Source organism: Acipenser ruthenus, chromosome 8 (genome assembly GCF_902713425.1).
Source record: "Acipenser ruthenus chromosome 8, fAciRut3.2 maternal haplotype, whole genome shotgun sequence".
Classification (NCBI taxonomy): Eukaryota; Metazoa; Chordata; class Actinopteri; order Acipenseriformes; family Acipenseridae; genus Acipenser; species Acipenser ruthenus.
In genome coordinates this window covers 28,423,221-28,437,810 of record NC_081196.1, presented here as the reverse complement: position 1 = coordinate 28,437,810, position 14,590 = coordinate 28,423,221, and the positions used below count along the sequence as shown (strand labels likewise).

At 34.4% G+C, this 14,590-nt stretch overlaps 1 protein-coding gene across 3 annotated transcripts; it reads left to right on the top strand.

Annotated features, from left to right (window-relative positions):
• The first annotated feature begins 200 nt into the window (after window positions 1–200).
• On the top strand, window positions 201–13,009 carry LOC117406860 (interleukin-1 receptor-like 1). Of its 3 annotated transcripts, XM_034011216.3 has the most exons (12): window positions 208–246; window positions 1,526–1,572; window positions 1,940–2,011; window positions 2,360–2,573; window positions 4,149–4,320; window positions 5,639–5,789; window positions 6,300–6,365; window positions 6,786–6,912; window positions 7,543–7,685; window positions 9,339–9,482; window positions 10,178–10,339; window positions 11,166–13,009. In XM_034011216.3, exons 3-12 carry the CDS (start codon window positions 1,948–1,950, stop codon window positions 11,540–11,542), a joined length of 1,620 nt encoding a protein of 539 aa, XP_033867107.3. In that variant the 5' UTR covers window positions 208–246; window positions 1,526–1,572; window positions 1,940–1,947; the 3' UTR covers window positions 11,543–13,009. The 3 variants fall into 3 exon arrangements, with proteins under 3 accessions (XP_033867109.2, XP_033867107.3, XP_033867104.3); XM_034011213.3 differs by having other exon boundaries at window positions 1,526–2,011; XM_034011218.3 differs by lacking the exons at window positions 1,526–1,572; window positions 1,940–2,011; window positions 2,360–2,573 and having other exon boundaries at window positions 201–246.
• Window positions 13,010–14,590: the final 1,581 nt, after the last annotated feature.

The following is a 14,590-nucleotide window of genomic DNA, read 5'->3' as shown; positions in this document are numbered from 1 at the left end:
AATTTATAAGTGTTTCTTTATGACAAATTTGACTTTTAGATAAACAGATTTCTGATCTAAGTGATGTGGTTTTACTTGGTATTTTCTAAGAAAAATATGTTTTTGAAAGTCAGATCTTTATCTAACCACACCTGCCACGTCACAAATAACACGATAGTACTATAAAAACACAACAGCTCAACAGAGGTAACATTTAAAGACTGAACAAGACAATCTTAATACACTCTAGAGCTGAGCTTGGATGAAGTAAGTACTTTTAACAAATGCTAAATTACTTAGGGTCCCTGTATATATGCATGATAGAACAATCTTTGAAAGAATGTTACAATGTATTCCAAGCAGGTGTATATATTATATTCCTGTATATTACTACTGTACATATTTATATATTGGAATTTCACCACATGAGCAGAAAGAACGGGTAAGCCGGAACACACAGTGGGAGTTGTTTTGGAAGCTTTTGATGGATGATTTGTTTGTGTTGTTTTATTAGGATAATTATCTATTTTACTCTAAGTACTTTAACCAAGTTTGATATATGTTGAAGTGTTTGGGTAACTTCTTCTGCATCATTGTGTTTGCCACTATGGGTGATGATCAGTTTGCTTTCAACATGGACCAGTCTGTAATTCTTGAGAAAATGCTGTTAGCATAAAATGTCAGCAGTTTTGTGGTTCAGACAGATAGGCGGGTAGAAAACGCGACATTTAAAAGTTTCAACCAAGATTTTCATTTAACAAGACAGCGAAGATTATGATCACTATATGCACAAGTTATATAAAATAACAAACATAATAATAATGATGATGATGATGATACTACGACTATTTTAACCACTCCATACTAATACTAATGCACTGACCGACTTAAGGCAGTTCTTTTTTTATTAAATGTGTTCACATGTATGTATATCTTTTATTCACTTTATTATTATTATTATTATTATTATTATTATTATTATTATTATTATTTAATATGTTTTGAATCTGTCCTGTTAGTTATATTATGTAGTTATCAGATTTGGGTTGTTTATTTAATTAGTTGATTTGGCCCTGTGACAGCTTGATCGATTTCCATTGTATAAAGTCTGATGTGTGAAATGTCTTGTATTGCTGTTGTTAACAGTTAAATCAGAGGGTTTGAGTTTTTTTTATGGATTAAACATGATCCTTTTAAATACACTTTTATTTGTTTTTGATTTTATTTAATATATGCATAGCGGTTTCTAAACTACAGTTTGTCTTGCTAAAATGAAAGTCAATGTCATATATCTATATGTATGAAATATGTTTCAATATAATATAATGGATAATATTTCGGAATTAATTTTAGTATAAATCAGAATTTTAAATATTTTAAAATATTTTGAAATGTAGTTTATACAGTAACAGAACTAGACATAAACCTGGAGGGGATGAGCTTCCTATCCAGAATGTTTCCTGCATTTGGTTTTGTTTGTCTTAATTAGAAAATGATACAGTGTGAACCCCCACGGTAGCAGAAACCATGTTCTCTTTCTTTATAGCTGCTGATGTGTTAATCTCACAGAGGAACACACGACTGGTTTAATAGGTATGGTTAAATAAATAATGGCTGGTTTCAATACCTTGATTGGCACAGAACCTAAAGTAATAAAGCAAATATTTAAAGGCAGTACAGCTTTATCATTCTTTGCCGCCATATTTATCTAGTTATGTTTTTAAAGAACAAATCTCAGTTCAGTAGTTTTGTTATGTATGCACGTTAACTTTAATTCATTTAGGGAACATCCTGAAGAATCAATAATATATCAAATGTCCCCCGAAACCAATTTGTTTATGATTGTTTTGTAGGTAATTGATTTGTTCCTGTTAATGCTCAGTTGCATCACACAGGGGTTTAACTAAATTATACATTTTCAAATGATAAACAAAAATGATACCCTTTTGTTTTTTTGTAGATTCAAAAATGGGAACATTACTGTTGTTTATCCTTAGTGTGCATGTGTTATTGTCTCTTGGATCCATTCCAGGTATGAAGACTATGCTGAAAGTATGGGGTTTTAACCTTAACATTTCTCAGACATGCTTTTTTGCCGTTCCGTTATTAAGTAATAACAGAATGGCTGACCTGGGGAGAGCAATGCCCAGTTGTTGTAGAATTGCATTTATTGCAGTATTATCATGTTATCTCTTGAGTAATTATAAAGCATGTTGTTACTACCATGTATTACACGTTCTAAAGTGTGTATAAAGTTCATAAAGTTAGTATATAGTAAATGTATTATAAAGTGCTACCAAAAACCCTTAGAAACTCTACCGTCCGATTATATGAGTTCTGATTATAGGGAATTGTTGATATTTTTTTCTACCTCCTGCAGATTATCATGATGAAAAAAGTGTACATGTTATTGAAAACGAAGCTGCGTTCGTATCTTGTTCTCAATGTTCAGATGAGGTTGGTGTTAAATGGTATAATAATAGAACTCTTCAGGAAATAACTTCAAAGGAAGAAGAAAGAATACATTCACACTCTGCTGACCTACTGTTCTTGCCAGCCTTTATCAATGACTCGGCAGACTACACATGTAACTGGTAAAATCATAATAATGCTATCATGTACAATAACCAAGACATTAAACACATTTTAATACCTCTGCTTAGCATAATACCATCCTCAAATACCCCTCATTGTATTTCTGTTTTCCTTTATGTTTATCTATATTTTAGGTTAAGTTCATTTATTCTGCCACAATGATCATCGGTTGTTTCAGTTTTTTGGGCTACCTTATTTAAAGGTGCGTTTTCATGGTAAAAAAAAGGGGGATCCAGTTTCTTTGATCAAAAATGCTTTGAAGCAACTTTCACCGTGAAATGCTCAAATCAAACTCATCCAAATTCTTTGAAGAAACGTCACCCAAGGTCACGTCCAAGTTCGCTCCGATTGGTTTGCAGGTTTTAGTGGCACATTCCATTATTTTGTTTAGGGAAGTACAAATCTCTCTCTCTCTCTCTCTCTCTCTCTCTCTCTCTCTCTATATATATATATATATATATATATAATTTTACATTTTATATTTTTTTACATATTTAAATGAACATGGTTGTCTCTATAATCTCTCTACAAATAGCTACTACCAGGACAAGGGGAAATCAATTACAGGAAATTAATAAGACAAACAATAAATGATACAATCTGCCCATTATATTTATGCAATTTATACAATAGGAAATATGTATAAGTGCAATCAATTTCACCATTAAACTATAGACAAAAAAGGTTTGTGTATAAAACTTATCAGATTCCCAGATGCTTCAGGCTCAAACAAATACAAATTTTCCATTTTTTTTATAAACAAATGTTACCTAATTTAAGAAATGAAACATTTTATTACACTTTTTGCAATACATGTATTTTAAAAAAAATGCACCATTGATTAGGTATATAAAGTTATGTAACATTTATAAAGCCTTTCATACAATAAAGACGTGTAATTTGGAATTGACACTGCACTGCTCATCAAATAAACTGGACCCAGCTTTGGTCCAATTCATTTTTACCATGAAAACAGTGCTTCCAGTTAATTGAATCCAACTTGGATCCAATTTCCTTGACTGTGTAAACACCCCTTTAGGCTAGGATTAGTGCTAATGGGGAATTTGTGAAAGCATCTCTTTAGGTTTGAGGTATGTGGTTTGTTTTCTCAGTCTTTCTCGCCATCAGAGTGAGTTTAGAAATGCATCCTTAGATTTATATAGGTAGAGAGTAGGAAGAACTGGAAGAGTTGAAAGGTCAAATTGTCACATGTTTTGAATGGAATGAGGAACGCTGTTCCTTGCAGGGACAAGCTCATAACTCATGAGTTAAAGTTTCATGAATAGAGCCCTGTACCCTTAACTAACACAATGAATAAAATTAGGAAAAACCATCAATGTGCCAACTAAGCAGCTGTCATGCGATGATGGCCCACTCATCCATTTGTTTATCTCTAAAAATGGATGTTGTTGTGTTTTCATGTCATAGTTTTTTCTTCTAAACAACTTAACTTGCATATCTGCTCTTTATTTGATATTGATAAATAAGAACTTCTCTTGCAGAACTTCCCTTAGCTGAGAACTAATAATTTCTGCATTTATTATGATCATAACAGATTCCATTTTTCTTTTCAGCGTAATAAACATCATAAATTACACATTGATTATTCATTTCATTGTGCATGAAAGAGAGCCTTTCAGTAGCTCACTTTTATACTCTAAAGTAACATCTACAGTATCAAGTAATGTACAAATCTCATGCCCTGATGTGGACCAGTTTAAAAGTGAAAATTTTACCTGGTGTAAGGTAAGTGAAGACCTTTTTTTTTTTTTACAAGAATATACATATATAAAAAGCATTAACAAACGAAGAACACAAAACTACAACATCTTCATCATGTGTTCATTCTGCATTATTTAGGTAGTGTGAATAGAGTATCTGGAGAAGATTCTGGTCATAGTAACACATTTGGAAAATAGACTTCACATGGATCAGGGTTGCATAATTGTGGTCTTCTAGTTCTCCTTTATCCATCTGTACCATATATTAAACCAATTAAACCTCTGTTTTAATTGGCTAATTATTTAATGACACTTTTAAAACCGGAAGGACTCTGAGGACCAGATTTGTGCACCCTGATAGATTTTTACATTTTATACCAAACGGATGAAAGAAAGGCAACACAAAAAAATCGCAGTTACATTAAAAGTGCTTATGTCATGATTTTTTACATTAATGTAAATTTATTTGTTATGATGTATTGGTAGCAATTGTACTCTCCCAGCATTCCTATTCTGGTGAGTGATGTAGAAAGGGTTTGGTCTGTGTAATTAATTTGCCAGAGGATAAAGAGTAAGTAGAGGGGTTCAGAAAAATATAGTGTTAATGTTCCCACATGTTGCTACAACTGTTTAAATAATGTAACTGTCATTTTTCTTTTCATTATTAACATCCTAACAACTTTTTACACTTATAATTTTAAAGTCTGTTTCAAAGCTCTTTTAAAAATGTCCGCTCTAGTGCACTGATCGTGCACACATTGTCAAACAGGTAACACAGCAATAATGATCCCTGATGAGGTATGGAACAGAAAAGCCAGAGCACTGTTTTTTTTTTTTTTTTTGTTTTGCTCTTCCTGCAGTAATTTAAAGGACAGATCTGAAACCCCAGTGCACTACAGCTACTTACTCTTTAACATAATGTAGTATTGAAACAGTACCCATATTAGGTCAGAAGTGAATATCAAGGTCATCAACACATTTAGCATGTGGTTTATATAACCTCAAGCAAGAAATACCTGTGGTAGTTTATGAGAAAATTAGGCTTTTACACTGGTGGCTTTGTAAAAAAACCGACAAAACAATTAGGAAATTATGTTTTTTGTTGTGGTTAAATGAGGATATTTAGATTTGTTGGCAATGAATTATTGGCATAGTACTGTGTTTATAAAGCAGACATTGAACTCCCTGTCTTGGCATACTATTTAACCCACATTTTCAAAATCTAGAAAACTATAGTACAATAACACTATGAAAGTCGTTCTCAACATTACTGTTGTTTAATCGTTTTTCTTTGTGCTTTTTCTGTTGTTCTCCATTATAATTTGATGCTGTTTTTTATGTAGGATTTTCAGATATTACCAAATGAGAACAGGAGACAGTTAGTTCGCAATAATATCACACGAAAGGATGATGGAATCTACACCTGTCAATTAACATGGACACACAAAGGAAAGCAGCTCAGTGTATCAAGAGCCAGACGCTTGATTGTTCAAGGTCATTTCCTCTTTCTATATTTCATCTACTAATAATATACCTAGAACTGGAATACTTTTTAAATGTGACACTACATTTTAATGTTCTGTCCTTTATAAATTGCTACATAAAAAGTTAGAAAAGGGTTTCCCTTTCATATATAGTTTATTTCCACATTTGGTGCACTTTGAAGGATGGTTTGGTTAATTTAGTGGCATATGGGCAACATAAAAAACAACAACCTTCCACCTGGGCCCTTCAGTTTTAAACATGAAAACGCAGCTTTTGTAAAAGATAACAATGCAGGCTGTCCACTGGTATTTTGCTCAGTGAATGTCCCCTGTAAAAGTGTACAAAATTACCCTACATTCATTACAGTGACATACAAAATGTTAAAACAAACAAGAGAAATGCCTAAATAAAATAAATATAATTTAATGTCCAAGTGCTCAAAATAAAAATGAAATTTTGTATTCTTCAAACTTTTTGATATTGATTACTTTTTAAAACGTGTATTTTATTCAATAACAGCACCCTATGTCCCAGTGTATCCAGTTATTGAGTACCCGCGTGACAACACAGAGGAAGCTCTGTTAGGTAAGTAAATAGCTTTCCCATTTCAACTAGTGTAATCTGATCTAAACATAAATATGTAATATACTGGTGACAAAGACAGTTACTACCAGCTGTATCCGAGATAACCTTTATAAGGGAAGTTTAAAAGAAAAACAAATGAACAGATCGTACACATACCAATAAATATGCATCATTCTTTTACCCAAGTGTCATTCATGTTTTTTAGTTGTTTATGTTTTTGATCACATCTGTGACTCTAACCAAGATTCATAGCAACATGCCTCACTCCTACACTTTACAGCATGATCAGTTGAGTCAGAATTACAATGTGTTACACTTGCATGAGGGTGACATTGAATACTGAGCATACTGTACTGTCTAGTCATACTGTGCATAATACCCCAGTTTAAATGTTTTTATCGTTACTCTTTTTTGTTGTAGGTTCACTTAAAAACATCACCTGCAAAGTTTTCATTGGATTTAACATAAACAGTGCATGTCATGTGAGGTGGGAAGTTAATGATACAAGCAATGGACAAATCAACAGATATTCACAACATACACTAAGGTACCTACTTGTATTTTAGCAACTGCTGTAAGAGAAAATCAAGGATGTTTTTACTAATTCTCACTCATTACCAGTTAAAGTGGCTATGTTTTTATAGCAATAAACAGAATGATGTTGTTTTGAAACACTGAATCATTCAGCATAAATGATAAAACATTATTTCTCTAATATGTATTGTATTTGCTAATGCCGGAAATGGGACTGACCCCATCGGCACTGACTTTTGATATGCAAGTATTATGCAAGTATTGGTATATTGGTATATTTTTCTGCTTAGTTGTTATATCCAAAAGCATGTCTCGATGAAGTTTTAAGCACATCAAAGTCCTTTGTATAAAACTCCTTTACTTGTCCGACTTTAACGTTTTACTTTTTAACAGCTACCATAATTCTGATTGTGAAGCCTCCACACTCCAGTTAGATGGAACTGTACCAGTATGGGTTGAGAAATATATTTGCACTATGCTGGACCTTTTAATTTGAGCTATTTTGTAATGTTTGATTTCATGGCAACGTTTTTAAAATGACAGATCATTAATCACCTTTATCACATAAAACAGAAACTGTTGTGAGTGCTGGTTAATGATAGAAAAATGATTTCATTATAAATGTTCTTTTTTGTTTTTAAAGAAGAGAAGAAAATAACAAGACTATCTGTATGTCCATCTTAACCATTCACAAAGTGTCAACTGAGGATTTTAACACACCAATTTACTGTAAAGCGAAAGATCTTGAGAACTGGACAAAACATTTTATTAAATTACAACCAATGGGTAAGAAATGTTTTTGTGTAAATAAAATATCAAATGTGGATGTATTTGTTTAAATGTTTTGCTGTCTTGGATACACCATTTTAATATGAAAACAATCCGCATGAGAGATTGGGATTTACAAATAAAACAAAAAAAATATTTAAATAACTGATGAGATGAACTATATAAACAGCGACTGGCACACATTCCCTCCAGCTGACAGGCAAATTCTCAGGACAGCCACAGCAGTTTTGTAGAAGACACTGCCACCTACTGGCCAATTTTCACACCTGAATTCTAGTAAAAAAAAAAAAAAAAACAGACAATTACCGAATCATTCTTAAAATAAAAATGGCATGCATGCAAGTGTCGCCTCTGAGGGCTTGTCCATATTTATATATTTTTTATATCCCTCTAAATAGCCAGTCTAGCTATTCCAGAATAAGTACTGGGAAGAAAAAAACAAAATCTTGGATGGATAGAGTTCTTAATTATTATTTACTTCAACCTTTTTTTTAAAACTGTACCCCTTCTGTCTGGAGACTTTAGCTCAAACACCCCTTTACAATTTTCGCTCTACTGAATGGTACCACAGTTGCAACAAAACACAAAATAATCAGATTAATGAATTAAAAAATGTTACCATTTATTTAATATATACTTTGTTACAACAGTTAGGGATTGACAAACTGCAGGTTTAGGACCAAATACCTAACAGTCACTCTTAAAAGTGTTTGGAGGCACAGAATAAAAGGACATATTGGAGAATCTCTTCGGAAACACAGATATTCGCTTTCTATTCTACAAAGGTATTATAAATAATAAATAACTGTAATTCACTTATGTAACAGGGCGAGCAGCCCTGTACATTGTTTTGTTTATTTTAGTTTAGAACGGAGTCCCCTCTGCCCCTGTGCAGATTATTGTTTTTGTTTATTATGATTTAGTTGTATTTATATGACGGCGAGCGCTGTATGTTTTGTTATTGTTTGTATTTTGACGGTGTAGCCGGTTTGTTTTGTTTAGCGTGGATGGGTAGCCCCATCCACAACATAATTAAAACTCGTGCAGAAGGTGAACCATCTCCCGAATTAATTAAGTGAGTTAATTTGTTGCTAATCGGGAGATGGTCACCTGTTATAAAAAGCCTGCAGCTCTCTAGCTTGGGGTGGGTGTTTGTTTGGAGCGAGAGGAGAGAACGAGAGGAGAGAAAGAGAGGAGAGAAAGAGAGGAGAGAAACGAAACGAAACGAAACGAAATGAAACGAAAGTTAAAACTCCATGAACAGTGAAGGCATTTGCTCAGCCTGACCTGGGTTTTGTTATTTATTTTGTGTTCGAGATTTGTTTCTGTTTAACCTTTTTATTTTGCTCTGTGAGCACAGTGTTTATTTTTGTTTAAATATTTATTTTTGGATTATTTAAATAAAACGGCGCCCGCGCCACTGCACCGTACCTTTTGGTTTTGTTGTGCCGCCTTCTGGTCTGACGTCACCACTCGTCATCCCTGTCACAACTTACCTATTTCGATGTTGTTTCAAATAGCATCACAGGTTTCAGCCAGCAAGTAGAAGTGTACACAAAGAATATTGCAATACAGTATCAAAACAATATGACTGAATACATGTTTTAAACTTACAAGTTACACTAACATACAAACTTTTATTTTCAACAGCGAAGGATAACAGACTATTTGTGGCAAGCTGCTTTGTTGTGCTGATCTTCTCAAAAATCTCTGTGGCAATACTGGTCAATTATTTTAAGATTGACATTGTCCTTCTCTATCGGGATACAATTAAGCCATACAGAGATCAAAACGGTAAGAAATGTATATATTTGAAAGCACAGTTATAGGAACTTGCACCACAGTAGTAGTGAAGAAAACAATAACACACAACAGGATGTTCAAATATGAGCCAATATCTGCAGGACTGGGCTGAATTTCTAATGTTATTTCATTTGTTTTGTCTACATATTTGAGGAAAAGAAAGAGGCCAAACCATTTTATTGGCTTTGGGTAGTTTGGAAATACAGGGAGGAGGGGTGTAAATAAAATGTTTGTTTACACTTAAAAAAAAACCACATTGACTCAACAATCAATTAGTAGTAGATTAACAGGACATATAAGTTGCCTGTACACAATATAAAGGAAAACGACATTACACAATGTGGAGTGCATCTCAATAAGTCTTTGAGGTATGTTAGGGTAGTGGGGGGAGTCCACTACCTTAAAGCTTCTTGAGCTACAGTTTAAAATCTGGGAAAGAAAAGTACATTAGGTAACAAAACACAGAACAGACTGATTTTTTTTGGAAAACATTTAAATCCCAAATTATGGAATGCCCTGCAAACAAACAATATTGGCACAAACTTGAACTAATGCATAAACAAGTACATTAACTACAATTTGCCCCTACTCCTTTAATAAAACCCTTTACCAACTTTAGAAAAGGCGTTATTGTGTTTTCTTTTTGTTTTTTAAAAAGACATACTTTCACTTTTGCTTCCTTTCAGATAAGAGGTATGATGCATATGTAATTTATCCAAAAGAGAACCTTCAAGAATCTTCTCAGGAAAAGATCAGACATTTTATTAATCAGGATTTGCCAAACATCCTTGAAAGAAAGTATGACTATAATCTTTTCATTTGTGGCAGAGATGATCTCCCTGGGGAAGGTATTGTTTGCACTTGTCTTACCACAGTAATTCCCAAATTAAAAAAATAACCAGTAGTATTTGCATTATGAGACCAGACAAAAACAATTCACAGGTAAAGGAATTTACAATTTTGAATAAAAGTATCATGACTAAGACCATTGAGGTTTATTATTAACCAGACCAGTTATGCCTTTGTTTTAGTAGTTTTTATTTTAATACTGGCTTGGTCTAAATACGTTTTTACAATAGATACTGTAAAATAACAAATTACAGTTACTTAAAGCAAAAGAAAAAAAAACATATTGTCTGTCCTCCAAAGTCAGCAACTTCTATTCATACACTGATCACTCTTTCCTAAGGAATAGCTTCCATTTAAATATTTCCCTAGCCTAGTGTTATGAATTGTTAATATAACTACCTGCTTCCCTTTCTCTAAATTTAAAGCCAATACAACAGCACTGGTGTTAATAAAGGAAACCCTAGCCAAAGCTACATACATTAGTTTTTGCTTGACAAGGAAATTTAAATTACAAAGTAAATAAAACTTACAGATTTTTTCAATTAAAAATAGCACATTCCTAAACCTGTTCTATACAGTGGAAACCCATAACCTCATCACCAAGTTTAGATAATCCTAGTCTCACAAATAAAATGAACAAATCTCTAACCTGCAGATATGATAAGCTATAACACAGGTAAGAAGCTAAAATGTGGAAAATATAGATGAAATAACACATGCCTCTAAACACACCAGGCACATAACAAATCCTTATGTCATGTATTTTTAGTTACAAAGATTGAGCTAAACATGGCTCTAATTATCTTTCTTTTCTGTTGCATGAAGATACTGCAGTGGCAATCGAAAAAAACATAATAAACAGCAAGAGGCTCATTATTATTTTAACTCCTGGGACTTCTTTTGGGATGAAGTCTGAAAATGCATATGATCAACAGCTTGGGTTATACAACGCTCTTGTTCATGATGAGATGAAGGTGATTCTGATTGAGATGGAGAACTTCAGCTCCTATAAGGATCTCCCAGAATCTCTCCAGCACATCATTCAAAAGAGGAAAACGCTGAAATGGAATGGAGGTCAGTCACCGAACTCAAGGTTCTGGAAACATCTCAGATACGAGATGCCTTCAAAGAGAAATCCTACATACTTTACAGTCCAAAATGTATCAACACCTACACCAGAATTTGGAACGTATATTGAATGACGATTTATGCAGAGTGATTTTAAAGTCAGTGGAGGGGGGTGGGGGACGGACGGACAAACCATTATAACTAAGGGTGTGCAGATACTCATATTTTCGAAATAATTCCCTTAAAGAGGTTTTAAGTTGTTATGTATTAATTAAATAGAAAAAAAAGTTCATTATTCAACACAATACTAAGAATTCCCTCAGTTGCCCTAGTTTACACAATTATTGAATTCCTATCAATAACAATCTGCCAGTGCCATATAGAACCTGTCATTATCAAACTAAAACCGCTCATGTTTTATCTGTGATTATTGTAAAATCGTGGGGCATTAATGAGGGCTCCTCCCCCTATTTCCTTCCTACCAATAACATCTGCTAATCCCCTATTTAAACCTCAAGCTTTCTGTCTTGCATTTTTGTTTTGCCTTGCTCTCAGCCTGCAGACTCAAGATTACAGACTCGAGACTAATCTTTAAAAATATCAACCTGCATTTGATAGATAAAATGGGCCACTGGTCCTCTACAGCAGTAAAGTCTTACATCTGCTCGTCATTCCAAGATATATCTCAGGTCCAACATAGCTTAGCTAGTAGAGTAGGAGCTATCTCTCCGTCAGGACCACCAGAGGTTTCCTCCCAATGGGGGGGGGTTCCTCTCTACTGAACAGTAAGATTAGGATTATTATTATTATTATTACATATAATAATAATAATAATAATAATAATAATAATAATAATAATAATTCAATAAATAAAAATAATAATAATAATCATAATTCATATCTGTTTTGCATTGGTGGTGTAGTTGCGGGGTGCCAGGGGTCTCTTTTGGGGGTAAGTGAAGCTCACTCGTAAAACCTTAGAAGTCCAGCTGCTGCTGGCTTCGTCCTCTGTGAAGAAGGATCTCCGCGAGTCAAGGGGGGCCCCCAGCCAAATTTATCTATCATTGATATCTTCCCATTTCTCTCATCTAGACCCCCCTTGGGGGAAGTATTGGTTGAGACCGATCGGTTCGGTCTCACCTCTGCAAGGGCGGCTCTTCGCGAGCCAAGGTGGAATCTCCTTACTGTTTAAGATATAAGCACATATCTTCCATTAATTCCCAAGGTCCCTTACTCCATGCAGCCCTCGATCATGCCCAGTGAATTTGTCTTAGCTTTATTTTATCCTTTTCTTTGCTTATTTCCATAATGAGTTTTTTCTTTTCGTTTTTGCTCTTTGCTTTATTTTTATTTTTAATATTCAGTCATATATAGTATTTGTATTTTATGTCTAATATTGTAAGTCTGAATCACGGCTCATTGATAATTGTTAATTGTTTTACCTTAATGGGGGCGGGGGGGTCGCACGTGTTCGGTATTTGCCACCTCGATGTTAGGTATTTAAGCACTGTGATTCATTTCATTCGGAAGCACTGATTACAGTCTAAAAAGACTGAAATGTTTGCATTTTGTTTGTCATTTAATAAAAGATGTTTTGAACCTTATAATTTCGACTGTTGGACTTGTTTCCTGTTGCGGAGAAGTGCAGAGAGAGAGTCCACTTGTTGCTACCAATAAAAATGTTCAGAAATCTCTGTAGTGAATTGTGGGATTGTAGTCCTGGGCAAGATATAATCTCTGATTGAACTTGACAAAGCAATGCATATCCCAGTATATACAATGGTAGCTCTTAAGGTAGGTCAAGGGAAAGGTCACATGTTCCTGAGGAATCAGTTGCATTTGCTAATTTTGAAAAACATTTTCATTGTCAGTTTATGGCCTCGTACAGCAGTAAAAATATCAGTTCCCGAGGTGAAACGAGAATTCACTACCAAGCAGCTTTTAAATCACTCAATGCAGAAGTTACTTGCCATTGATTGGTACTCAATTGTAAAGGTGAGGGAAAGGCAGCTTTTCTTGTTGTGAAATTAACACATTTATACACTCATTATCATAAAGAAATAAGTGGTGAACAGTGATTTATGACCCAATGATAATCACAATTACCGATATGTTGTAAATTACATTATAGCAGTATGCACAATACAGCAGTCTGCAATGGTAAGTAATGTTTTTTGTTATAAACTCTGGCTATGATGAAATCCTTACTTAAAGTGTTACTCAGTATTTCTAGTTGGTGTTTGCTATATCACCCTGTGGCAAAGTGGTTGCTGATTATGAACAGGTGCAGAGGTGATGCAGTGCAGGAATAAACAGACAGAGATTTGTAATCCGGTATGGAAAATAGTTGTTTTATTTTTGTTATAATCCAGGTCTGGTGACCAAATAATAAACTCTGGTTATACACAGCGATGTGTAAAACACAGAGAACAGTAACAGGGATTGCAGCCCTAAACAATAAACACAGTATCTCTCCCACAATATACAACCACGGTCACCAGGCCTGGGTGCGTGCTGTAGTGCTCGTGGTGGGTGATACAGTTTAAAGAGTGACAAAATGTGCAGTGCTGTTCCGGGTTCAGTGCTGGCTCTTAGCGACAGCTCCGGAGCGTGTTAGTCGTCTATAAACACACAAGTAACAATTATAGACAAGACAAACAAAACAAACACTCATGATACTCAATACACAGTGCACGGGTCATTCTGGGTCTATTTCGAAACCAAAAGTGAAGGAAAAGATTTACGATTCTCCGTCCCCTTTAAGCTATCATGCATGACCCCTTGGTAAACGATTGCAGCTGACTGTATTGCCTGCAGCTGCTACCTCGTTTACCTTCCGGGTCAATACGTTCCTGCAACAGAGTCTCGCCTTCTTCCAGGCTGACCGACTTCTCGACCCAGGAAATGAACTGTCAGGCCAACCCGTCCAAAGCCTTTCCCTTTTGCTACTTAGCACCCTCACAGGTCGGGAGGGAGATTTACGACCAGAACTCATTATATTTCTGTCACACACCCTCACTGGTCTTTGGTGGTGGTCTTAGAATCGTGTTGTCTATCATTTATTGTATCCATCTGCCAAGTGCCATTGCAATGTCGTTTCTACTGTATGTTCTTCAAATAATTAATTGGAAGAAGTAGGTTGATAAATCTGCAATGTGGTTGTATACAATTTTTATTTTATT